Here is a 26,948-nt window from a genome sequence, read left to right on the forward strand (position 1 = left end):
CAACATACTTCAAGGTCATGCCAACATATTGAACCGTGTTTTCATTCAATTAAAAACAAAAAAGGACGTTTAGGAGACGTTTTTAAAAAGTCTTTAGTGTATATTGAATAAGTCATTTAAAAAAGGTACATTAAAACAGCGAAATGGTTTTCATAACATTTGTAAATCGGTGAATAAAAGTAATGAAAAGTGAAGAGCATAGTAACAGGACCAGGCATTACGAAAAAAAAATAGAAGAGAAATTATAAATCATAATTAGCGATATTGATTTGATTTTGAGACGATAAAGACATTTAAAAGTATAACTGGTATCGACCGTTACAATAACAACTTTTCATACACAGGTCTTACGTCATAATTCCGCGCCACGTGCGGTGCAGCTTGTGGAGGACATCGAGCATGGGACACCTTGGAGGTTTATTTCTTCTGATCGTCTCCCTGCCTTGGTGTCATATTTGGGGTAAGATGTTTGAATTACTTCCCCGTGTTTGTGAAATTAAAGAGTCGCATCGGGGGCATTAAGCGTGTTTTTTTTTATTGTTTGGACGCACAGAGAGTTCGCAGCCGATCAGACCGCCTGTCAGTTTGAATGAAGTCTGTTTACAGTGCAAACTACAGTGAAATCGATCTCTGACTTGTGATGTTATCATAGTTTTAGACTTGCGAAACAAAAATATAACTCTGCAGGGAGCCAAGTTGTTACAGCTAACAACAGATTATTTTCGTATCCGGATTGACATGCGCGAAAATTATGTGCAGTGTCACTGTTGTGTAAATTGGATTATTAATTTTTTGGAGAAATCATGAAAGTCACACTTTAGGCAGGTCATTTATCAAATTATTCTGCACAGTATACCTACAGACAAACATTTTGATTTGAATGAAATTATTTTGAATGCAGTTTAGGTGGTGTTATAAAATGTGATGGAGGATGAGTTTTCAAGGGAAAACTGTAGGGAACAGGTTTATTTTTTTCCATTTATCAAATAACTCAACTGTAGGCTGGATGTGACTAACTCACATATTACTGGAAATATGAAAAAAATTAAAGTTCTGCAGTAAATACAATTTTTCCATGTTAATTTATTTGCGTTTTTGTCATATACTTATTGATTATTGAAGACCCTATACTAGTTTTATAATATAAAACATATCAGACAAACATTTAAGTTGTTTACCGAGAGCATTTGCTGGAATTCTCTTGGTGTGAATTTTTGTGTCTCTGTAAATAATATTATAAAGGTCCTGACCTGCTCTATATGAAAAGTGTCATCTATTATGCTTTGTTGATATACACTTTTTATTACATAATTACTTTATTGTCCTTTGTGTTGCCTTTGATTAGTTTTTATCTTACTGACTGACCTTCTGCACAGTAACGGTAAACCGTATCTGTTTGCATGTGCTTCAGGTCACTCTCTGCCCGCCTGCCATGAGCAGCTGGAGTTCAGATGTAACGATGGTTTCTGCATCCCGAGACTGAGTGTGTGTGACGGACACACAGACTGTGAGGACGGATCAGATGAACATCACTGTGGTGAGTCAACAGTGTGATTCCAGCCCAAACAATGAACACACACATGCACACCGGTTTGGGTTTCATAAGCTTTTTTTCTTTTTGGCAGCATGAACGAATCAGTAAAAACAAAACTGGTGTTTGTTGATAAGAAAGGCAAATTTATAGCTCATTTTTAAAACAATATCAAAGTGCTTTATGCAAGACATGAAAAGGCATTCAGAAAAGAGATAAAATAAAAACAAGGCAGTATAAAATGACTTATGCCTAGGATTTAAGAAAATAAAAATAAGCTGAATAAAACATGACAGAAAGCTGAGATCTTCTGCAAAATCTGCTGTTCATTCTGCTTCCAGCGATGTCACTAGACACAGAACTACAGGCTCTTTCAGCTCGGATTTATAGTCTCCACCTCTGGAGAGTCATGCTAGATAAGTATTTTTGTCATCTAGCATTATGTTTTGGCCAACAAAGTAATAGTTATAGGCTAGGGAGGTGAGAACACAGCAGCATGGGCACAGGCATCAGACGTTTGCTTGCATTTTCTCTGTGTGTGACTACTTACCACTTGTAAAACAGCGTATTTTTAATTATCCATTATGAGTTTAGTTAGGCACAGTTTGCATACAGTGTGTCCACTTCTCTTTTCCCTTCAACTTTATAGGAGCTAAAATGCTTCCATTCTCTGGCTTTTAAGCCACAGGGGCTGGGTGGATCGTCTCCATCCGCAGTTGCTCGCGCTCGGCCGTCCTCACCAAAACTCAAGAAACAGCAGAGATTAGAACGTAAACTAGACACACAAGTTTGTGTCAGTTACCAGTGTTGTGAAAGTTAATGCTTAAAAAGAGCTAACTCAAAGTTCAGCTCAGAGATTAAAATTAAACCAGTTCACATTCATAGTTAACACTTTTTGTAATTTTTGAACTAAGTTCTCAGTCCCAAAAATATACTAGTTGACATTAATTTCTTCTTTTAAGTTTATTTGAAATAGAACTTCCTCCTACCAGGGACACTGGAATCTACATAATGACGTTATACTAAATGGTCCATAAGGTTCATGTTTTTACATTTAATTTATTTGTAAATGTAAAATTACTAAGTCACATAATTAAAGTCTTAGAATAGAAGCCCAGTCTTCTGCGAAAATAGAGATAGACCTTTGCTTTAAATGCAGATGATGCCTGATATCTAAAAGAAATAAACCACATTGAAAAAAACAAAACATTAGACACAAACATTAGATACTACAGCACATATAGTGGGTTAATATGACTTCCTTTTTCAGTATTTCGACAGCCCCAACCACTCTAACAATTTCCCCCACGGTGGGGCAACACTCTGACTTCTTCCATGAAATTTAACTATTACAGTCTTGTCCTTATTTGTGAAAATATATCAACTGTATTATTAATAAGGATGGACAAGTAGGAAAGTTTGTTTGTTTCTCACTGTTAAGACTGCAGCCTGCAGTGTAGTTTATACATTTCACTCATACTTTCATGTTCAAAGAAAGTTTATTTATCACTTCTGTCCATGTTTGCACACACACTCTGCTGCAATCACACTTTTTTTTAAAATCAGCTGTCAGCGCTGTTATCTCTCTCAGGAGTGAAAAACACTCACATTTACATCCATTAATTGCAAACGGAGATGATTTTTCTGATTTGATTCATAATCTTTAAATACAGAATTGTGATGCATCTAAGAACTGATGTTTTTCCCCCAGCCTACATAATACCATATAGAGCTTTTTGAAAGAATTTGAAAGTGTAAATGACAGTTATTGGGGCATAAAACCACTGATCTATTGATCTTTACAAATCGAGACTTAGTATTCTAACAGTGGCGTAATCATCAATGCTAAAAAGTAATGTTTAAATGGAAAAATCAAATTGAATAGTGACCTTTAAAACTGAAATGCAATAGTGGATTTGGAGAATCATGACACCCCTTTACTAAAGGGGTTTCTATAAATACCTCTGCTGTACTTCCCTCTTTAGATGAGAGACAGAGTGGATAGATGGGTTTGACAGTAATGAAGGTACCATCCAGTTGTGATGTACCAGTGAGGTTGGAACCAAAAAAAGGACAACAGAAAGTCTGACAACATAACTTTAATGTCCCCTGAAAACAGAAATATTATGCACTGCATGAAGCCTGCACTGCCATGACGACTGTGTCGAAAACATTGTTTTTAGTCCTGCTGCTCTGTTGTTGGACCATTTCCTATTTCAAAGCAGAAAAAGATATTGTTATAAACATCCTTATAAAGCCTTGATTTTGAACTAATAATCCTTGAATCTGGGCATCTGCTTTATTTATTTTTTTGTGCTGCAGAGATATCTATTTTCCTTACACTGTGTGGGAAAATACCTTTGCAAATGTGTAATCCTGTTTAAGTTATTAGAGACTTTGATATTGAATTCCAGAAGGATTTGGTGTTTAGTGTGAACAGCAAGCTGCAGAATGTTTGCAAAGAAAAACCCTGCAGGAGAAAAAAAATTTAGAAGGAGTTAATGTGATCGCAGGCGTTAAACATAAACATAGTTGATGTGAGTAATCCCAGCAGGCATGAATGTGGCCAGTGTTGCTCAGAGGTCAGAGAGACTTAGAGCTGAAAGTCACTGGTTTGAACGCCGGCCAGGAAAATGTAGAAAGTGAACAAGATTTACTTTCTCTCACTCAGTAGACAGACATAACTACCAGTGCAGTTTCAGTCAGATTAGACAAGTTAGTCGTTTTTTAAACTTGTATTATGATGATGCTGTGATGTTCTGTGAGAGTCCTGTCAGATCATTATACTGTGGTAGCTAATGCTCAATTCAGTCATTTTGGATATATAAGACAATTTTGCAAAACAACCAGCATTGTGACAATATTGAACAAAACACTTAACTGAAATCAGACTGAGAAAACCCCTGGTCACAATAAAAGGTCGCTGTAAAATAAAACCTACAGTGACATAATGCCAAAGATGTCCCAGGGTTTAAGAGAGCAGGCAATTTGCATGCTGAATTGAATCTTTATTTCACCACCGTAAAACATCTCCAGTATTATTTCACTAATGCAGATTTGAACAAATTTGTAAACAAATTTGACAAAAACAAATACTTGACAACCAAAATGGGTTTTTCAATGGTCAGTGTTTAGAGAGCATGGCAGCCGATAGCTGATATATAAGACTGATATCAAAACAAAGAAAAGTCATGTGTACAATTCCTTTATTCTATGCATGTTATAATCTAATGTACATGTACATGTTTTCCAGTAACATGCTGTTTTAGGTGTAATTTTTATAATGAAATAGAAGAATACATGTTTTAGAATCCAGAACATGACTGTTATTTAAGGAAGAACAATTTCTCTGCATTATTCCATTCATTACTGTGACACACTCTATATACATATTCAACTGTGGATTAGATTTGCTGTCAATGTGGGGAAACATGTTAACATTTAGAAAACACGCTGGTGACTGAAGACATACCATGCCAAAGTTCAAAGCGATAACATCGCAAGGCTGTCTGCAGATGTGTCTGCACTGCAGATATTTTTTGTTTATTGTCCTTGTAAGTGCAGACAAAGGCCCATGCTGATTATCTCGAAATGCTAGATAGTTAATAAGGGTCAATCACTAGAAACAAACCCTTAGACGTCTTAGTGTTTGCTATCATTTTTCACGAAGTAAAAGACCTAAGTGTTGCGTTTATATTTTTGTTGAATGTATATACTGTAAAGCTACAGCTGTAGCCTCAGCTCACTTGTCAAAACCATACCTATACATATATACCTATGACTCTCTCTTCACAGGTCATCTGCTGTGTAAAAAAGATGAGTTTGCCTGCCGCAACAGAGGGTGCATACCTCTGCATTTCCTTTGCAATGGTGTAGACAACTGCGGTGATGGAAGTGATGAGGCTTCCTGTCAGAACTGCACCGTCTTCTCCTGCGGGCCGTCTGACGCCTGTCTGCCCAGGAACAAGCTGTGCGACGGGCGAACTGACTGCAGAGGTGGGAAGGACGAGTCTCTGGAGCTGTGTGGCTCATCTCAGCCTCGTCCACAGACTTCTCCCCCATGTACAGCATCTGAGTTTCAGTGTGGGGATGGACAGTGCATCCGCCAGACCTGGAGGTGTGATCACTCACCGGACTGCTCTGATGGCAGCGACGAGGACAACTGTGGTGAGTAAGAAGGCTGCAGAAACTAAAGAAAATCAGTGCTCATTTATTATTATGTACGAAAATATGTATGGACAGTCCTGTCCACGTACTTTTGTTCTGGGACTGTTCTTCCATTGTTTGGGCTCTTTGTTTCAATAAGGGAACTTATATACATATTTTAGTTAACAGTTTACTTATAACTTTGTAGCAACAGTTGAAGGAAAGTCCTTCATTTGACAGTGTCAATAAATAAATCCCAGTTTTGGTGTGGAGGAACTTTACTGGCCTGCACACAGTCTTAATCTCAACCCCATTCAACGCCTGTACGATGTACTGGAGCACCGACTGCAAACCAGGTCTTATCACCCAACTAGAGGTGTTCATAGCTCCAAAGATTTGTGCTTGAACCCAAAAAGACCCACACATGTACTACCCAAAACTGAGCTGGAGCAGTCTATCATTTGAAAGCTGGGTCTGTCTTCAACAGTTCTTGTCTCTACATGGGTCAACACCTCATTTGGTACTGATTTCACAGCTAATTGCTAATAACAAATTAACTTTTATTTAAAAGTTGTCAAGACAAAACCTTGTCTCTTACCTTATATGTAGCATAATTAACTTCAACTGTTTTGCTATCATCAATGCTCTCCAATGTAAATGTTAAATATGAAAACACCGCGTTGGCCTTTAGATTGTATGTTAACATCACCACAAAACTGGTCCTGGCAAGACTGATCTGTGAACAAATACATTTGCTGGGTAAAAAGAACTCAAATGTTTATTTCTCAACCAATTTCAATTAGTTGTTTTTATATTTAAGGGTTCATGATCTACATCCATATAGGAAAGTCTGTCATTTTAACAGTGTTAGCAGTGGAATTAAAGGATCTGCTAAAGCAAACAAACGTGAAAATAGAGTGCTGTTAATGCCGTGTTACCTGTTTTGGACACTTTTGAGACATGTGCCAGTGAGTTGCCAGACCGGCAAATACTGGATAACCTGGAATCTCACTAAGAAGTTGGCTGAAGATAAGGAAGAGGTTAAAAAGTGTCTTAACTTCACATCAGAGGAACAAAGTTGGCAAAACGACAGGTGGGCCTACTGGATTGAACTGATGAAGTGTGACAACTGAAGACTGGCATGTTTATAGGTTCACGTTTCCAACATGGTGGTGATGTTGATCCTTCACCTCCTGCTATACGAGTGGCTCATATAGGCCACCCTGTGGCTTGAGATGCCCACATACAGTCCAGCCAGCAGAGGGCAGCATAGTACTAACCTGCATCCTCCATCAGTGGCCTGCGGGCATCAAAGCCACTTGTGAAACTCATTTTGAACTCATCGACTGAAAGTGTCATAAAATACCTGTGTGTGGTGAAAATGTTGTTCTTAAACACAGTTGGAGCTTGAGAATGAGGTTTAACAGCCAAAAGTCTCGAGGGGTGGTCAACTGATATTTAATCCAGAGTCCAGAGTTACTCATTCAAAGGTTACTGTTGTTTTTGAGTCCCTTGATGTGAATAACTGTGGACTGTCCTGTCATGGTCTATGCAGCCATGTACACACAGAGCATATGCAGGTAAAACGGTATATAGGAACATACATGTACAGCTTGACAAGATGTTGATGTTACGTATGACCTGTTGTCCATTTCATTTGGACATGATTGAATAAAATTTGGTCACAATAAAACCAAACATAAAACCTTGTCATGTAATCTCTAAATTCGAACATTTCCAATAGAAAACGCTGAATATCAAGTGAGGCACGTGAGCCAAAAGGGTTTTGTAACTCATTCCCCCGATGTAAATTCTGTAAAACGGACGTCCATTCCAGAGGACAGGCGACTCTTGCAGTGCAACCAACATTTAGGGCATCTGCTCACTGGCAAAGTGTAACAAAGTTCTTGATTGTCTTACTTGAATGAGCCCCAGCTTTTGTCTTCTGACATCTAAAACTAAATGCATAATGCACATATTTTATTTATCATATCATTCTAAAAAAAAAAGAAAAAAAAAAGATGTTGCTATATTAAATAAAAATGCTCCATACCAAATCAAAAACACAATCGTAGACCCACATGACCACCTTGTTATTGTTGGACTGTTTGTGAAAATAACAGTAGCCACTTTCACAGTTGTTTTGAGCACAAACAAAACTGCTTCACAGTTATTGTGCTGGCCGACTTCCCTATATTAGACCACTGACATTTGTTTTTCAACAGATCAGAACGAGTGTCAGGTCAAAAATGGAGGCTGCTCTCACCGCTGCGTGGACCAGCCGATGGGTTTCATCTGCGACTGTCCCGACAACATGAAGCTGGTCGGGGACAGTCAGTGTGAGGGTGAGTGGCAGCCCGATGGAGCAGCTGGACACAGCTGTTACATTTAGTTTTACATCAGCGGTGGCAAAGATTTGTCCCAACCCATCACACAAAATCACCTTAATATATCTTTTATAGTTTATTTTTGTTGGAGAATATGATAAAATTTGCATTATTTTTGCTATTGAATGAGAGAAACTGGGCTTCCACGTACTTGGTTTTTAAAACATTTCTACACCGTGTCCTTTTCAAGTATCTGTTCTTTCATCTAGAGGTGGATGTCTGTCTGGAGAACGATGTGTGTGATCAGCTGTGTGCTCACACAAACAGCAGCCTCCCCTGTGACTGCCATGATGACTACCAGATGAATCTAACAACCACAGAGTGTGAAGCCAAAGGTGAGAAATAAATCATCAGTGCACTCAGTAACCAGACGCCGATAATAGAAAGGGGTTTGTTTTTCTTAACTGCAAACATGCAAAATCTGTTGGGTTATACTTCTGTCCAGCTTATGATTAACTAGTCTGTCAGCTGTCAGTTTTTCCTCACACCTGACTGTGTTTGTCTTCGTGCCTCAACTTGTATAAACCTCAGAAGGTTTTCTTTTGTCCCCTACTTGGCAAAGTTATTACAGTGTTGTTTTCATTAGTTTCTAATTTTTGTTTTCAGTTGAGCTCCAGTTAGTTTCTAGGTTGGGTTTGCTCATTTCAGTTTAGTTTTTATTGTTCATAGATGTTTAGTTTTCTTTTCATTAGTGTCACTTTGAGTTATTTTATTATAATATGGTGGTATTGGTCAGGGGCACGATTTAAGAAGTTCAGAATAGGTATTACAGTACAAAAACACCATGTGTTGGCCATTTACTCAGTCGTGCAGACATCCAGTCTCGTTGCCCAACACAAAATATGCACCACACCTCTTCATGCTTGTTGTATTGACACATAGCTGTCCCGCGATCAAGACTGTAGCTGCCCCTCAGCTCTGGAACAGCCTGCCATTTTCGATAAAGTGTTCTCCCTGTGTTGATATTTTCAAAGCAAAACTTAAGACTCACATGTTCTCTCAGGCTTTTGAGTGTCCTTAGTGTTGTACTCTCATTTTTATTTGTTCGTTTTATATTTTGTCTGTTCCTCTGTTTATCTACTTGTGTTCAAGATGGTATTGTTATGTTATCTCTGCTGCTCTTGCTGTTTTACCATGTTGTATCTCTTATATTCATTATTCTGTTGCACAGCACTTTGGTCAACCTCGGTTGCTTTAAATGTGCTTTATAAATAAACTTGACTTGACTCGACATTTAACCAAATTGACAAAGACTAAAACTAAAGACATTGCTGAAGGAAGCCCTGCAAACTCGTGGTGTAACACAAAGCTATGGTCTGTAACTGCTTATATTACAAAACTATCTGTATTATCTTGTCATAATGTGTCCAATTTGAGACACAAGACAAACACATTTGCTGATGATATCATGCTGAACTTAATTCCACTAAAATTCAGCTTTAATAGTTGCTTCTCCTGTCACTGTTAATGATTGATTATAATTGTGGGGTAGTGGGTGTGAAGGTTTTTTGGTCAGAAATGCATAGACAGTCCATCAGGTTTAATAACAACCTGTAATTTTTACATGATTGAAATTATTTCTCACGGCATGCGTCTCTAATGTCACTCTTCACACGAGAGCACATTGTGAAGAGTTGTTTTCCCACGTGTGCTTGCTCTACCAGAAATACATGCAGCCATTAGATTTGCTTAAAAACTCAGCAGAATAGATGTTTGCACGTGATATTTGTACAATGTTAGTGGCATTTGGCAGGTTTGTATACTCAGTCATGGGCTGTGTGAAGGTCACGGTGGTCCCACATTAACAAACTGAGGCTGTTCAAACATATTAACAAACAACCATCAGTTCATTTGTCAGACGACAATGCCTCTTTTCTTTGCACACTCCCATAGATAACATCATCTTCAAGCCTGTTGTTTCACAAAACAAAACGCCATCGTGGCTGACAGGTTAGACCACTTTGATTTTTCAGTTTATTGTCCTCGACTCTCTCTCTCCCTGCCACGACTCAACTTTTGGCATTTTTTTGTGGGGTGGTGGTGGTTGATTGGTCCTTATCTTCTGAAAGCCACGGCTACGTTGCAGACACTCTTTATATTCAGTTTGGCATCACAGAAACCATTCCTAGCCAACTTATCTTCCTCTTATCTTACGTCATCCTATTTATCTCATGGTAGAAAGACTATTTTAAGATGAGGCCTCAGCATTCTGTGTCAAGTTTTTCCAGTCGTAAATCTAATGAACACTGTATTTTGGTTTTTCAATTTTGAAAGTTTAGAGTGTTTATGGGTTCAGAACATTATGATTGAAGTATATGATGGAAATGCTTGATTATGTTTCATGAGTGGTTGCAGCAGTTTTTGAGTTATTATGATTTATTTCACAGAAAATCCCTTCAAAATACCAAATTAAAACATCAAGTCCTTGAGGAATTCTGAGATTTGGGATCAAAAACTTTTGACATTTTTGAGATTTCTGGAAAAATTGCCTCTTGGATGATGAGCGCTTATGTTCTGGGGATTGCTCGGAAACCTCATTGTCAGTAATACAGAGGAAAGTCATCCGACCTCCGAATGCTCCGGACCTCTAGTTTGTGGTTTTGAAGTTTTGCGTGGCTCAGTGTCTGTCACTCTGAGTTAATAGACTGGACTTACTTCACCACTCTCAGAATGTAGTTATTAGTTATTTGTATGTCAACTCATCAGAAGCTCATCATAACATTCAGTATTACTGTCGTTTTGCACTAGTATGTGTACAATTGTTGCGTATTTTGTTGTTTACATATTTACACCTCTTATTTCTATTTTTTTCTATTGTATATAGCTTAATGTATAATGCACACATTTTTATTTTGACATATTTCATCCCTCTGTACTTCAGATTTCTATTTTATTTTCTATATTTCGGTGTGTGTCTTGCTTGGCAGGACAAGAGGCTCAGCTGGTTTTCACCTCCGCCAAAGGACTGCGATCTATCAGCATCACTGGCACTGAGTACAGACAGCCGGCTCCACCTGTGCCAGGACCCGGGGTGGTGGCAGCCTTGGCCTCTAAACAAACGGTGTACTGGGTCCGACAAGGACGAGGCTCCATATACAAGTAAGAGTGGAGCTGTAGCTGCTGCAGCCAGTTACACACAGATCTATGGTATGTTGGCTTACAAAGCCAAAGAAATGCGTGAAGGATGTGGCAAGTTCCAACTCCTGTTAAAAGCACAATCTGTGATCCAGATGTTTAAAAAAAAACACAAATGGATAACCTCATCCATCCCTTTTCCTCCACTTATCTGATTCAGGGATAAGCAAAATAACCCAGATGTAGTTTTCTTTACCTTAATCCAGCTCCTTCTGGGACATCCTCAGGCTTTCCCTGGCCAGATGGGTCCCTGCAGGGGAGGGCAGGAATTTCATCACAACCATGATGGTCATGGTCACAGTTCCCTCTCAGTTTGGCCTTAGGCCCCTTAAAAAATGACATGTCCTGCAGCCACAGTGGCCTTTATACCCCGACCACCCTGCCTAAACTGACTTCACCACTTTCTCCTCCGCCTCTTTCCTGTCATCATAGTTTTTAGACGCCACTGTCTAGTTGAGATTCTGAAAATATCAATCTCTATCATCATCTTTGCAACAGGCCTTTACTTTGAAATTTCCATGGCATCTGTGTGTGACAAATGTCTAGAAGAGTTCAGTCATAAAATTGTTGAATTGTAATTTAGTTGCTTTTTGCGAGCTGACATAAATGTAACTGAATTTATTAAATTATTGTATGATATAGATCACAGACGCCTAAGTTGAATCGAATCGAAATCATGTCGTATGTGTGATTTACACCCGTAGTTAGTATCTCAAAATGATAAATAAATAAAATCATCCTTGACCCTTAAATTCATTATTTCTGTGGATTTCATTTGATGGTCTTGCTGCCCTGGCATTTGGCCTTCATGCTCAAAAAAACCTGACTACACCAAAGGCCAAGTGACTTTGTCCCTAAAGTGGACCCAAATGGAATACCACCACAGGGGGCATTTATTTACTGTATTTTTCTTTATTTACTTTGTCACTTTATTTGACAGGGACTATACATGTATGTGCTCATGCTTTTTAGTCCCTACACATAATCCTGTTGAACTCATTAACAGGCAAATGTGTTGCTTTGTACACATTATCTAAAAAGGGAAGTGCTACGGAGGTATTGATGCTGTTCCTACAAGTTTATGAGAAGTTCACACAAAGTTATTTTCTAAATAGCTAAAAATTCAAGACTCTGAATTTCATGTTGCTTTAAATTTCATTTGATATCAAGCTTAAGACTCGAATATCAAACATTTCACTCCTATTATTCCCCATCTATGATACTAAAGTCTAAAAATATTTCAGAAAAGGTATCTGGTCTGTTTGATGACAAAGACACAGAAACTCTTAGTTCTCTGTGCTTTATTGTTCTCTGTGCTTTATTGTTCTCTGTGCTTTATTGTTCTCTGTGCTTTATTGTTCTCTGTGCTTTATTGTACTATGAGAAAAGAGTGGGTGGTGATATTTATTCATGCTGACGTAGGTTCTCTGTGGTTTTACGTACTTAAAACATTCAACTAACTTGAAGTCTTTTAACAATTTAACAATCAGATTCATCAAACAGAAGCACTTGACATGAAGTTGAACTTGTATGCAAATAACTGTTATGCTCTTGTTTGTGCTGATTTAGAATTTCTGAAATTTTGAAAAAAAAAAAAAAAACTAAAAACATACAGTTCAACAAAAGACAAAAGCAGAGCTTGATAATCTGGAATATTGGACAAATTAAAATGAAAAAAAAAAAACTGATGATGCTGTGAGATGAAATGTCAGAGGATGACCAAGGTTATTTGCCTGATATCAGCACATTGGGTGCAGCTCTACCAACTGAGCTACCAGAATGCCCCCCTTCTCTTGAGATACTGCCTTCACGAGAACAAGATGGACATGAGGTCACAGTGACCTTGACCACCAAAATTTAATCAAGTCATCTCCGAGTCCAAATGGTAATTCCCTCAAGGGCTTCTTGTGGTATCGTGTTCATAAGAAAGGGACGACCTGAATGTATAATGCCTCCAACCACAGCTGTCCAACAAAAAAAAAAAATTGTGAATCACAGTGGTCCTTTGGCATACAGTCATGAATGTGCACCAAAAGTTAGGCTGGTCAGTCCAGTAATATGCAGGAATCGCTCTCAACAAGATGCAAGCCCATCGACCATGCGTATACTCATGCAAGCGCACACAAAAGCAATCATATGATCCACTGGTAAGGATAATAATAATAATAAAGTTCACCAAAAACGTCTTTGCTCTGCTCCCTTATACTTGATGATGCTAACTAGCTAATGTTCCCGTCAACAGTCAGCTAAAACACTGAGGTGATGACAATGCTCAAAAACACTAATTATAAAATGACTACGACTAACAATGGACCTCATGCAAAAACAGTTTTTTATTCTTAGCTTAAATTTGTCTTTTTGCATACAAACATGCTACATCAGATTCAGCAAATGCTTAACAGAAATTTATAAACCATCAGCCTGTGCGTATTTGAGTGTACGTACATTGGACTTGTAAATTAGCATAAATAATGCCCCAGTAATACCATATAAGGGCGTGCTTCCTGCCCCATATGTCAGAAAATGTTCATTCATGAAAATGGCATCACAGAGTAAAAAGGGGAAATTTACGAGGAGTTTGAAGTCCTGCTTTCAAAGATCCATAAAGGAAAATCTTTAATTCAACAGCATCAGCAGTGAAATTAAGAGACTTGCTTAAAGCCAAGAAATGTCTGACCTGAGAAGTGACATAACAGAGTTTTTAATTAATGCTTTGTTTGTTTTATTGACTGTATTTTGTTCCTGTCACCCCTGAATTCTTGCCAGGGTCTCCTTGGATGGAAAGCAGCAGAATCCGGTGTTGGTGATGAAGGTTCCAGGTTCAGTGTCCGGCCTGGCTGTCGACTGGATCCACCAGCTCCTCTACTGGACCAGTGTGGAGAGTGGCTCTGTCAATGTGGGCCTGCTGGACAGTTCAGTTCAGCGTCCACTCATCACAGGACTGGACAAACCTTCTGCAGTGGCTGTGGATCCTCTCCAAGGGTAGGAGGGCCCAGACATTTAATGTTAATTAAATTGTTTAATTTTTAGTCTCATTCCTGGGTCATCAAATAGCAACGCTTTGGATTGGGTTTTTAAGTGGCTCAGTCCAAAAGCATAGTTATTTGCATCATGAGGGAAGTTTATTGTTAAGTTTATTGTACATTGAACATGTTGTGCCAACTTATTATCACAAGATAATCTTTAATAATGTCTGTTTAATGAGGTTTTCTTGCATGCATGTTTTTGGACACTTACACAACACGTCTTGCAGTACAGTGATAGCTGCTCAAACACAAAACACTTGAGCATGTATTTACACAGACCGAGACAAAATAACGCATGGCGATAACCACATTAACAGAAGCTAGATGCACAAAAAAGATGAACAAAAGAAAGTGGAACTTAAAAGTTGTTTTTAAAAAGTTCCTTGTAGTAATGATGAACATATCAAGGTCCAGTGTGTAAGATTTTACTGGCAGAATATGTCAGAAATTGAATATATTAATTATAATTATGTTTTTATTAGTGTAAAATCACCTGAAAATATGTTTTTGTTACTTTAAAATTAGACCTTTTATATCTACATAGGATGTGGAGGTCATGATGTTGCACCACCATGTCCATGAAAAGAAGCCAACATGGATCCTCGAGTGACCACTTGAGGTTGGCTCCAAAAATGAGTCAGTTTTTTGCAGCTAGGGTTGCCAATTTTGTGTTTTGAATTTGAAACTTTAACAATCGATTCATTATTTTTAGTTAATAATTAAGATAGAAAATGCACATCTTTTTTTTTTTATATCTTGTTAAGCTTTATTTAAACAATTCCAGCAGCACATTAGTTATATGAAACATGACTTCACGAAACACAAACAAGTTTCATTGAGCAGAATAATAAAACAGTAAGGTTCTTGCTTGAAACGGCTGCTCTTGTCCATCTGCCCTTATTCGACAAATGGCTCCGACCAGCAAAATAATGCCAGCTGGCACACGGTTGTTGAATTTCTCGAGTAACAAGGCAGACCAAACAAACAAACTGAGGAACCGTATGAGCTCTGGAGAAATAGTACACAAGACCTACAGTATTGGTTAATGAAGTTTTAATCTGTTAAATTCTTAATGGCAATTAATCCATCAGTGACTTTCATCAACATTAACATCCCCAGTTACAGAAATGCAGAAATAAACATGTTTTTGTCCAGAAAACATTCTGGTTTCTGTAGCTAATTTTGCAGTGGCTATTTTTTAGTATCATAAGTACCAAAGCTGGAAAAAAAGATCTAAGTACTCATTCAAGACTTAATTTCAGTCTGTATTAGCCTGCCTGAAATTTGGCTTGCAGCAAAACCAGTGTTCAGTGACATTTTCTGGACTTTTTACCAAAATTATTCTATTTTGCGTGCATAGGACTTTTTCCTTTTATTTGTGGTATCGAAAGAATTATCTACTATTGTGTTTTTTTACACTAGTATTGTATGATAGTTCAGAATTTTAGTATTATGACAGCTCTAGGTGGGATTTAGCCAAGACGGCAACAGCCAGAGCCACCACACTGTGAGCTTCATCATGGCTCTTCAGAAATCTCTGGGTGACGTCACACAGGCTCTTTCCACTATACATTGTACTATCTATGGTTCTTCTACATGCTTTGAAGTGAAGGGTGAGACAAAGTGTTTGCACTCTGCAAGCTCACTGCAATATCCTACACACTGCCCCTTTTAAAAATGAAGGATAAAGCAAGAATCTTTTCCCAAAACTCGGCTCCATTTTCACTTTTCCTCAGGCTGGTCTTCTGGGCTCAGTGCAGCAACTCATCAAAGATTGAGAGGGCGAGTCTGGACGGTCGGGACAGGAGGGCTCTGGTCACTTCCTCAATACGCCACCCTGTCGCTCTCTCTCTGGGTATGTTCTGACATTTTACTGGGCCGGCTCTTTTGTAGTGAGTTTTGGTTCATTGCTGAACAAGAAGGTGTTCAAGTCTGCATTTGCCTTTTATTTATAAATAGTCACGTTCTGCATTAATAGTCACATATATGTAAATTATTGAGAGAAATTTGAAGAAGGAAGGCAAGAATCCACAGCTTCCTCTTTAAAAAAGGAACACTTTGTGTGGTGACTATTGTGACTGAAAAAAGCTGCTGAGATGCTAAGTAGGCTGTTAACTGTGAAACATTCAGGCAAATTCATGATGAAGTCCAGATGTGTTTTAGACCAGTGTTCCCCAACCCTGGTCCTCAGGGCCCACTGTCCTGCATGTTTTAGATGTTTCCCTGCTCCAACACACCTGATTCACATGATCAGGTTGTTGTCAGGCTTCTGCAGAGGCTTGATGATGAGCTGATCATACTGCTATTCAAATAAATGTTTAGCTAAAAGGAGCCGAATCATGAAAGTTTATGGGTTTGCTGACATATCATGTTAATTTTACTCAACTTGCGTATTTTTTGGCGGTTATTGAGCCTGTTTATCCTCATTAACCATATCAGGAGCAGGCCGTAACGTTAATGTCAATAAGCTGATTAACTCAAAATAAAAATCTTTACAACAAGGTTACGTCATGGCCTGCCACACTTTAAAAAAACAGGTATTATAAACAAACTGTACAAGACATCAGACACGCTTTCTAGATCTGTGACGGTGATGAAATTGCTGGCACAGATTACATTAGAAAGTAACTCGTACTGTGCCGATTATATCAATATCAATATCAACATCAATATATATATATAGATTAATTTGCAAAACTCTCACGAGATCATGGTTTAGGTTAGAATCATCACTCTCGCAAGATTGTCACGAGTCTAGGGTTCCCTTCTAGACACAACTGTCCTCCTGCCTGCCAGCACGGCTTGAGTAAGAGAGAGGAAGAGAGGGGCCCCTACTCTGTTTTTAGAATAAGTTGCTAAACTTGCCACTACTTGTTTTTAAGAAGTAAAGTTGCTAAAAGGGTCTGAAAGGTTGCTAAATCTGTTGGTCACACTGGTTGTACCATGTGGACAAGCCTGCTTTCTACCCCCTAATTGCGTGCTCATCTCTGTGTTCAGTGACTTTTTTGGACTTTTTACCAAAAAAAGAACAACGTTAATATGAGTTTTCATATGAATATTATTATTTTTTTTGTTCTTTTTCTAGATATGCCTCGCCAGCTGCTGTACTGGGTTGACCAGGGAACGAGAAGCATCTCCAGAATAAATCTAGAGGGCCGTCACCGTAAAACAGTGGTAGAGTCTAATGGTTATCTGGACCGGCCCTTTGGACTGGCTGTGTTTGAGGTAAAACAACCACGTTACAGCCTGATGATGGACTGGAGACTGGTGTACCCTTGTCTTTGATCCGGTGCATTTTGGGACAGGTTTTAGCTGCTCATCGGCTGAAAAAAAAAAAAAAATCAATGCAAAGACCTCAGCAAACATCAACAGAACATCTTGCACTATTGACAGCTAGGGCTGTAGTCAACTAAAGATTTTCTCTGAAATTCTGTCTACTCCTGAGAGCCTTTCCAGTGAGCCAACATGCACAGTAGCAGCACCCTGACTCTGTTTGGCCTGAATCCGACTGTTTCATGTCAAAATGGCTGCTGTGAAAAATTGGATTGCTATATTTTTTGCAGTGACGTCAGTTCTGTTAAGCCTTTCCATTCTGCTTCAGGGTTTCGTATATTGGAGTGACGAAGTGACACGCTCCATCTGCCGAGCCAGCAAACACAACGGCGGGGACCTCCAAGTACTGCTGTCAAATGCCACCTCGCCGGGTGGAGTGGTCATCGTACAGCCTGTTCTTCAACCAAAAGGTGTGACCAGTCAGATAATTTACACATATAATGTGTGTCTCAGACTTTGTTGTGATTTTGCTAAGGGTCGAGAATTTTCAGTGGTGCATTTTGTTGGTCTGTTGGCTTGTGACATTTGAGTTGCAATGTGGACTTGTAATTATTGTTTCCTCTCATTCCTTTAGGGCCATCTGTATGTGGACATAACAGGACGGTGTGCCAGCATGAGTGTATTGTCGACCTGCTGTCTGGGATACCAGAGTTCAGATGCTCTGTCCCAAAACCAGGAGGAAACAAATCTCAAGAAATTCCCGCAATCTCTCGCACAGTGCCTGCATCATCTTTATCTGATCCTACATTTGCTGGAATCCTTTCTCTTATCAGTAAGAAATTATTTGAACTGTGTTTAGATAATCTATAGAGCATGTTGCAAATACAATCAGGATATGCTATATCTGCTATTTAACGGTGCATAATCTGAATGCGAAGTAAGGCGCAAAGGGGTTGTATTTAGTCTCTAATTAATCATAGATGTGTTTTGGGCCTAACATGAATTAAACCAATCAGAGTGTAATCTCTCATTCCTTTTAAGAGCCAGGTGCACCTGCCTGTGTCGCATTGCTCTTTAAAGGATGGATTCAGCAAGTTGGCGAAGCGAACAGGGATGCTGAAATGACCCACTGGTAGTGATTCACTGCAGTTAATCTGCAGCTCAAGTGGACTGTGTCATAAAAATTGACATTATGATTAGTAAGAGATGGGTTGCAGGTGGGTGAAATAGGGTGAAGAGAAATGCTGTGCATTTACGTTCAGTGCACAACAAGAAAACACTCAGACATCAATGCAACACACAAGAAAGATCACCTGGAAAGCTTGTGCTGCTCAACTTCATTTAAAAGAAGATTTAATGATTAGAGACCTGCTTTCAGTCATTTTAGATGTTTTCATGTGTGCAGTAATGTCACAGCAGCATCATTAATATTTATGCAGCAAAACAAAAGCTGTAGTTATAATCTTGACAGGACAGAGGAGACTCTAACCAACAGAGGAAATCATTTTTAATTATAATTTAATGTTGCAACCTTGAGTATCTGCTGGTATCAGTATCAGTCTGATACAGTTTTCCATGTATTAATACCTGTGAGTGGAACATCATGCTTGTCGGGTTTAAACAATTGATGAAGTTAACAGCTGCCGTGCTTTGTGTAAATGTCTGCAGGGTCTCTTTTAATGGACTCTTCGCCCTATTTGATCCACCTGCAGCTGATCTGTTGTTAATCTGCAGTGCCCTGGAAGCAAAACAAGAATGATAGCTTTGCTGCATTGCACCATGCAGAAGACAAGAGTTGCTTATTCTGAAAATGTTTTGTCAAAACAAGTCCTTGACACATCGCTGAAAACCTTCCTGTGCTAATGTCTCCCCGCCCCGTGTGACAAGGAAGTCGATATTTTTTAACAATAGTGTTCCAGTACCAATACTACAAACAGAAATGTGCAGACACTCCTGTAAAAATAACTAGACTGTTGAAAGTAAATATTATTGTAATGCCGTCCAATGTTCCGATGACTTACATTTTTCCAGCTGCTTTCTTTTCAACATGAGTATGAAATGTTGTTCTGTGAGATTGAGGTTATAAACATGTCACTCCCCTCTTAGTCATAAACTGTCAGTGTGCATTCATACTGGCAAAAAGTGTTTCAGCAACTGGTTCCAAATACAGATGTATGAAGACATCAGGCATGTTTTTATACAGAAAACTATAGGCTAAAAAGAAGAGAAGCCATATGAAGCAGTGCTCTCTATGTTGCCAAATTTAGCACTACTAAATAAAACTTGCAGATATTTACAAATATACAAGTCTGTCCACAGACAAACCTTTGGTTAGTCTTTCAATATTTCCTTGTTTATAAGCTACATATTTGCTTATGCGTGGTAGTTTATCATTTAAAGTCTGTACTGCAGATTTATTCAGTCATAACAGCCACCTGTTTGTCCACTCAGAGGAGGTGAGGGGATGTAAGAAAGTTGATGTCAACCGCTGTCATGTCTGCAGAGGCTCCAGAAAGTGATTCAATGCATATTTTAGTCTAAAGACCAGTTGACTGGGGACAGCTGGAGCTGGAAATCCTTAAAAAAAAAAAAATAATTTTAAAGTTGTGTTTTCAAGGTTTGAAACATACTTGGATTTAGGATAAACTACTTGAAACTGTAGCTAAATAGCATTAGCTTTCCATAAAAATCACTAAAGATATAAAGTAAATCAGAGAAAGCCAAATTGCTTTTGCACAAAATGAAGACAACTGTTTTTCTGTGTGCCCTCTGATGCACAGGCTGGGAAGTGTTCAGAATATAAAATATGAATTTAAAATACAAATTATCAGTAACTGTATTTAGTTACAGTTTAAACTAGTGGTATTCTGACCATAGTTTCTATCTTTAAAAATAGATTACTTGAAAGGATTACTTTAGTCTTTGTTCTATTAGCTCTAAAATTCACACAAGACACACATTTCACATAAACAAATTAAAAAAAAGTGCAATCATACAGTACAGTTCAGTTTTCAACTTTCTGCGTCAAAAGACTAATTTGAAGACGCACCTTGAGGTAACTTTAATTTCTTTTTCGTCCTGTTAGTGTAACTTAACTTGAGTGATCTAATGGAATATGTTTCAAATTAGATTTCAGTGCATGCATTCAGTGATCCGTTATGGAACATGTTAAAAAAAAACAATAACCCTCCCAGCGCTGCTGATGGAACCATGAGTGGGAGGCTCCCATCATTTCGGGAGGTTGTTTTGTCTGCTCACAGACGGGTGACACATATTGAAACTCTCTTGTGTTTTCCTTTAATTTGTTACCCTTCTTTAGAATTCTGTCACCAAAACATGTTGTTTGCCATTTGAATTTGGAAAAGGTTTTTTTGTCAATGGTTTAAGTCCAACTCCAGTCAAGTTTTAAACCTTGTTTAAACCTTATTAAAATGACTTGTGTATAGCTCTTTACGTTGCCCTCATTTAGTATATGAGGATCATGAATATGCAGTTATTCTCTGCCCGCTCCCCTGACTGTCTGTTTATGGCTTCTTTCTTTCCTGATATGTCTTGTATCACGTGACAAACACTTCATGGACATGCTAACAACTCCTTTTCACTGGAGGGGGTCTTTAATGTTATGGTAAGGGTTAGGGTCAGGGACGTAGTGCTTATGGCTAGGGTCAGGATAAGTCTAGGAAATGAATGTAAGTATGTAACAGGGTTCATATACCGAAGGTGCTGGAAATCCTTGAAAACACTTGACTTGTAATGCAGGATTTTCAAGATTTGAAAAGTGCTTGAAAGTGTGTGTGTTAAAGAGTGCTTTAAATTGCAACTGCATTAATTTCATAATAAGTCACTACCTGACTGAATATTTCTGTGATGAAGAGGTGAAAAAATAATTTTGAGTACATGTATATAAATATGCTGTAAAGCTTGAAAAAGCTTGAAAAAGCACCTTGACTATTATTGACAAGTGCTTGAATTTGGGCTTAAGAAAAGGAATAGGAACCCTGATGTCCCCAAAAACAACACCAGTAAATCTGTGTGTTTGTGTGTGTGTTTGTGTGTGTTTGTGTGTTTCCCAGTGTTCCTCAGTCTGCTGCTGGTGGGGATGGCTCTGTGGTGGTGGAGAGAGGAGTTCAGGCCGTCCAGGTCTCTCACTGAGCAGAGCTTCTCCCTCAAAGAGTCCCAGGATCCGCTCATCAACCAGGGGCCACCCGTAGATCCAAACACACATCTCGCCAAGGCAAGAGAAGTTTATGTGCGCACACACACTTTAAAAACTAACACAGACACCTTCATTCACCTTCAGAGAGGAGATACCATTCATTCAGCAGCACATGTGTACACTTGAGATATATATATATCTGTACTGTGTGTGTAGATATATATATATAACTGTTTTAAAGAGGTGTTGATTTTCCGCTTCATGGTTATTTTGGAGGCTGTGTTTACGATGTGGTGAAACATGACACAGATTTAACACTGAGAGAAGAAGACTTTTAAAAGTGCACATGCTGGTATATAATGTGTAGACTGTCTTTAGCCTTTCTTTCTAAATGTTCTGAGTAGGGATGGGAATTGATAAGCATTTTATGATTCCGATTCCATTTTTGATTCTGCTTAATGATTTGGTTCTTTATCGATTCTCTTATCGATTCTCATTTGGAAAAAAGGAGAACAAACAGGAAGCTAGACGTGAACTGGAGCGAGTACTGCCAGCCTCTGAGCCAGTCAGACTCCGTCTCTCGTCATGGTCATCTAAATGTAATGCATGAGAAGCCATTCATTTAACCTTAACAGTTAACAGTAATAGCAGGTTTTACAGTGAGGCAAATAGCACTAACATGATAGGCAGTGTTAGTTAGTTAGTTACCTGCAGTATTAACTAGGGGTGCAACGGATCAAAAAAACTCACGGTTTGGATCGTATCACGATTTTGAGTCACGGATCGGATCATTTTTCGGATCAGCAAAAAAGAAAAAAGTGGTGGGATTAGAGTTAAATTATTTTAAAAATGCACTTGTCTTTGATCTTTGTCTGTCTGTAATTATCACCATAGTTATGTAATGTAATAATAATGATAATAGTAATGATAATGGTAATAATATTAAAAACTTCAAACTTATACAGTGCTGTACTATGTATATACTATACATATATTAGATCATTATACACTGTACAGTATAATACACAACTATGCTCTGTAGTCTGGCTCAATGTCCCGCCTACAGCAGCACATCTGATTGGTTAGAAGTCATGATCAATCAATCAATCAGCAGACACACTGTGTCACAGACGGGGTGAGACAGAGCTGCACCGGTGAGCAGAGAGGAGCTGTGTAGAAGTTAAGACAGCTGATATCACCAAAGTTTCAATGAACATCACAGTTTTATGATCTGTTTCTTTGGTGATAGCAGAGTTACATCAGTGAAAAAAGTTATGGTCTGGATTTCACTCAAGGCGAAGTGACGGCTTTTAAATCAGAGATGCGCTGCACACAGCAGCATCTGTCCTGTCTTTTCACTGCAACTCTGCATTGAGATTTCGGGTATTATAACTTATACAAAAGCAACAGTGGCATTGCTTGTAAAATTGGCAAACGATTCCAAGGAATTGTAACACTGGGAACCGGTTTTCAACAAGAGCCGGTTTTCGATTCCCATCCCTAGTTCTGAGTGACATGTCTTCACACAACCGCAACATCTTCTCTCAAAGCTGGATCAGCTTCGGTTTGTTTCACTTGAGAGATTGTCCTGTTTGCGTTTTTGTCTGTGTTCTTTTCACTGCTATAAAGTTGGTGTGACTTAGCTGGCAAGCAGTAATGTGCCACACCTCTGTGCAGCATCCAGGTTTCAGCCACATTTGAGAGAAGACCTCTTTGACAGTTGTTTTGGTAAATGCCAGTCAGATCTGACCAAACCAAACCGCACCCACACAGCTCTGAGGCAGATGAGCTGAATGTTTGAGTGTTAAAAGTCAGGGTGAACTTGGAAGTTTCCTGCGAGCTGCACAGTGGCAGCAAAGAACAAATTTCCCCACAGAGATTAACAATGGAAAATTTAATTTAATAAAATACGGATGGACTTGAGCTAAAAGAAGGATTTTACTCACATCCTTAACATGTGTTTGGGTTTCTAATAAGTGGGGAACTACAGCGCTCCAGAGCCGTTGGAGGACTGCTGACTCCCTCATCATGTTGGATCAATAGGAGGATACAGCTGAAATTAATTAATCAGACTTCAACCACATTCTTTGAAAAGACTGAACACAGTTTTTGCCAGCTGGAATCATAACACACATCTATGATATTGCTCTGCTAGTCAGCCAGTAGCTAATGCTTCAGCGCTGTTTTATATTACGGGCAGTTAGTGAGTCACCCCAAATGACATTTGATTTGACTGGATACATTTATGTAACTGCCTCCAAGTTCAAGATAAAGCCTCAGAAATATTTAACATTTTACAGGAAGAAATTTTGATAAAATGCTTGTATTTTTGTAATGTATTCACCAATTTCATTGTTTAAAACTCTTAACAATATCTAATGATGCTGATTATTGCATATTGAAGAATGAGATTCAAAAACAAATTTTCTTGCCAAAAAAAACCACACTGATCTTTGACACTGATTGTTAATTGGAGGCATTTTCTAACAATATTATTGAAAGAACAGTCTGTAGAATCCCCTCCTGATGAAACCAGTGCAGACACCACAGTATAGAGGCAGAAAAACTATATTTAATAATTATTTAATCCTTCTGTGATCTAACAATTTATTAGGGTTTCCACTTGAAAGTTGAAAATACAAATCTCAATCAGAGACCCCTCGCTTGACTCAGATCCATCAGGCAAGTCATTTTTTGTTTTTGTTTGGCTTGTTTGGCGTTACATTAACGGGAGAAAACAAAGTTTTTAAAAATGCACCTGGAGGACATTTCAATGAGGAATCATGAATTTGGAGAATCATAAATATATTTTTATAAATTAGCTGGCACACTTTTTTTTTTTTTTTTAATCATGCACTGGTGATTTTGGCTTGTGTTGAGCTGTGCAATTGCACACAAAGCAGTGCAACAGCATGGCAGGCTGTAACTTGACAAACCGAGTCTTAAACCACAAGAATAAACTGTAAAGGAAGCAGAGGAGAGTGACAAAATTAGAGTGAAGGTGATTAAGAAAGATGCTCTGGGGGCGCACTGGGGTTTTATACCTGAACTATGAGTGTGACGATGCACACTTTCTCTTACTGTGTGGAAATCTGATGTTGTCACATTAATATGACAAAAAAAGGCATTAAATTATGAGCCTTGCTGGTAAATCATACTCATGTAGGCTAATGGAGTTTTAGCATGATGCTGAACTGAAAAAAGGGACAAATTGTCAAATCTTCTTATTGAACAGCCAGATCTGATTCTGAGTTGGCTACAGCCCTAGTTTTTCTGTTGGTGCAGCCATCATTTCTGCCTCAGTACTGAAGAAAAGCTGCTGATTCTCAGAGCCCCAGATGTTTCCTTCTCAGACAGGAAGTGATGCTTTTCCCAAAATATTGGATCAGGAGTTACTTCATTGTGACCATGCTTAGAATACAATACCATTCCTGGAATGTGCAAAGCAGAATAGGATGACCGACATGAACACTAACTGAAGATGGCAGGCCGCAGCTGAGTTTTAGAGCAGAATAAGATGAGTATTATCTAACTATGGATAGCTTGATACCTATATTTCATGTCAGATAGTGATACAGATACCGCAACCTTGAGTATCTGCTGGTATCGATACCAGTCTAATACTGTTTCAATGCACATTGCTTAACGTCGCCATCTAAAAGACGTTCTCACTGTTCTATTCTCACAACTGTGAAACAAATATTCTACTCCAATGAAGGCAGAATATATAAAACATGACTCAGTTATGCAACAGTTTTTTCAGCATTCAAACATTCAAGAGTAAAATAAAAGTCATCTGTGTTGCAGGTGACAGTTTTCTCTCTACATAAAGCCTAAGCATTTATGTGATGCTACATGCTAATGGATCATATCAGGTTACAGCTTTTCATCTTTTCCAATATCCAATTCAGTGATAGTGGCCACTTTTTCTTTGTTTCTTGGCTCATCCCCATAATTACTCATGTCAGAAAATGAACTCTAAATAAATTGTATGTGTCAAGATTTTTTTTTTTATTCTAGTGCAGATGTAACAAATACAAATAATTTAAAATGCACTGGTTTAGATATTTTTTTATATATGTTTTGGTGCTTGGAGCAACACAGGACTTGTGCCATTTAGTCCTATTATATTGGAGAGAAGGCAGACATCTCTCTGACTGATTTCTCCAAAACTAGGCAACTCACACCAAAACAGTATCAATGGATAAATAGTGCTACAAGACAGAGGAAAAATGTGGATTTTTGATTTTGGGCCATTTGAAACACTAAGGGGAAATTGGCAAAACAAACTAGTTATTTGGACTATTGACCTGTCAACAATTTAAAGTTTCATGTGCCTTTAACACCAGCAGCTCCATGTTAATGTGTGAGCGATGCATAACTAGTAAACATTGTTCAGAGGCTTGTGTACGCTCAGACAACATCAGTTCTGATTCATTGCTAGCATCTGGAGAGTTTCTTTTAGTTGATGCAATAAACATGCAGTTCTAACTTTTGCCTCTCCTCTTTAACCACATGCTCTGCCTTTATCTCCTCAAGAGGAGCTTTTGACAGGAGAGGAGGAGGAGAGAGTTCATGACTCTAGAGGATGTGCTTATATAGGTTAAGGTCACATTAAGAGGTCCTGAATCTTCCACTGTCAAGTCGGATTGATGCAAACCCGCCTTGGAAATGCAGTGTTTACCAAGAGACAGTGAAAGTAACAGGAAGTTGTGGTACGGAAATGCTAAATAAATACTGATACATGAGGCATAAACTAATACATAAAATACTATTGAAGCTGAAGTGATGAGTCAGTAATCAGTTCAAATTATCAAAAGTTAATGAATCAGCTGCTATTTTTATAACTGATCACTGATTGTCTTTTTTTTTTTTTTAAGAGAAAAGTCAACAAAATAAAAAGTGCAGCTCCTTAAATTTGAATATTTTCTATTTTCTTCTCTGATAGTAAATTGAATATATTCAGGTTTTGGACTGCTGACCAGATAAATCAAGACATTTATAAACTTGTGATGGGCTATTTTGGTTTTTGGCTGGTAAATCAGTAGATTAGTCAATTAGTAGATTAATAAAGAATTAAAATAATAGTTGCTGATTCAAACCAAGTTGGAATGACCAAAATCTTGAAACTGGGAGAGAAAGAGAATTACAGCACCATGTACAACAATGAAAGATGAAAATATAATGAGTTTTCATGATCTCAAGGAGATAAATGGGTTAGAAAATGGGGATTTTTGATTCACAGCTGAGGGATTATTTTATGAAGGAAATGCAATACTCAAAAACGCTACACA

The 26,948-nt window shown here is 38.3% G+C and overlaps 1 protein-coding gene across 1 annotated transcript in view; it reads left to right on the forward strand.

Moving 5' to 3' along the window:
- The first annotated feature begins 384 nt into the window (after nucleotides 1-384).
- Nucleotides 385-26,948, forward strand: part of LOC146324000 (low-density lipoprotein receptor-related protein 8-like) — a 35,711-nt gene continuing 9,147 nt past the window's right edge. Inside the window, exons 1-12 of the mRNA XM_084723293.1 lie at nucleotides 385-466; nucleotides 1,403-1,537; nucleotides 5,327-5,698; nucleotides 7,903-8,022; nucleotides 8,274-8,399; nucleotides 10,992-11,163; nucleotides 13,966-14,181; nucleotides 15,962-16,080; nucleotides 17,311-17,450; nucleotides 17,827-17,968; nucleotides 18,133-18,330; nucleotides 21,572-21,732. Coding sequence (XP_084579419.1) covers nucleotides 400-466; nucleotides 1,403-1,537; nucleotides 5,327-5,698; nucleotides 7,903-8,022; nucleotides 8,274-8,399; nucleotides 10,992-11,163; nucleotides 13,966-14,181; nucleotides 15,962-16,080; nucleotides 17,311-17,450; nucleotides 17,827-17,968; nucleotides 18,133-18,330; nucleotides 21,572-21,732 — 1,968 coding nt within the window. The 5' untranslated portion in view covers nucleotides 385-399. The remainder of the gene's footprint in view (nucleotides 467-1,402; nucleotides 1,538-5,326; nucleotides 5,699-7,902; nucleotides 8,023-8,273; nucleotides 8,400-10,991; nucleotides 11,164-13,965; nucleotides 14,182-15,961; nucleotides 16,081-17,310; nucleotides 17,451-17,826; nucleotides 17,969-18,132; nucleotides 18,331-21,571; nucleotides 21,733-26,948) is intronic.

The sequence above is a fragment of the Lutjanus erythropterus genome, chromosome 7 (genome assembly GCF_056507025.1).
Source record: "Lutjanus erythropterus isolate fLutEry1 chromosome 7, fLutEry1.hap2, whole genome shotgun sequence".
Lineage (NCBI taxonomy): Eukaryota > Metazoa > Chordata > Actinopteri > Lutjaniformes > Lutjanidae > Lutjanus > Lutjanus erythropterus.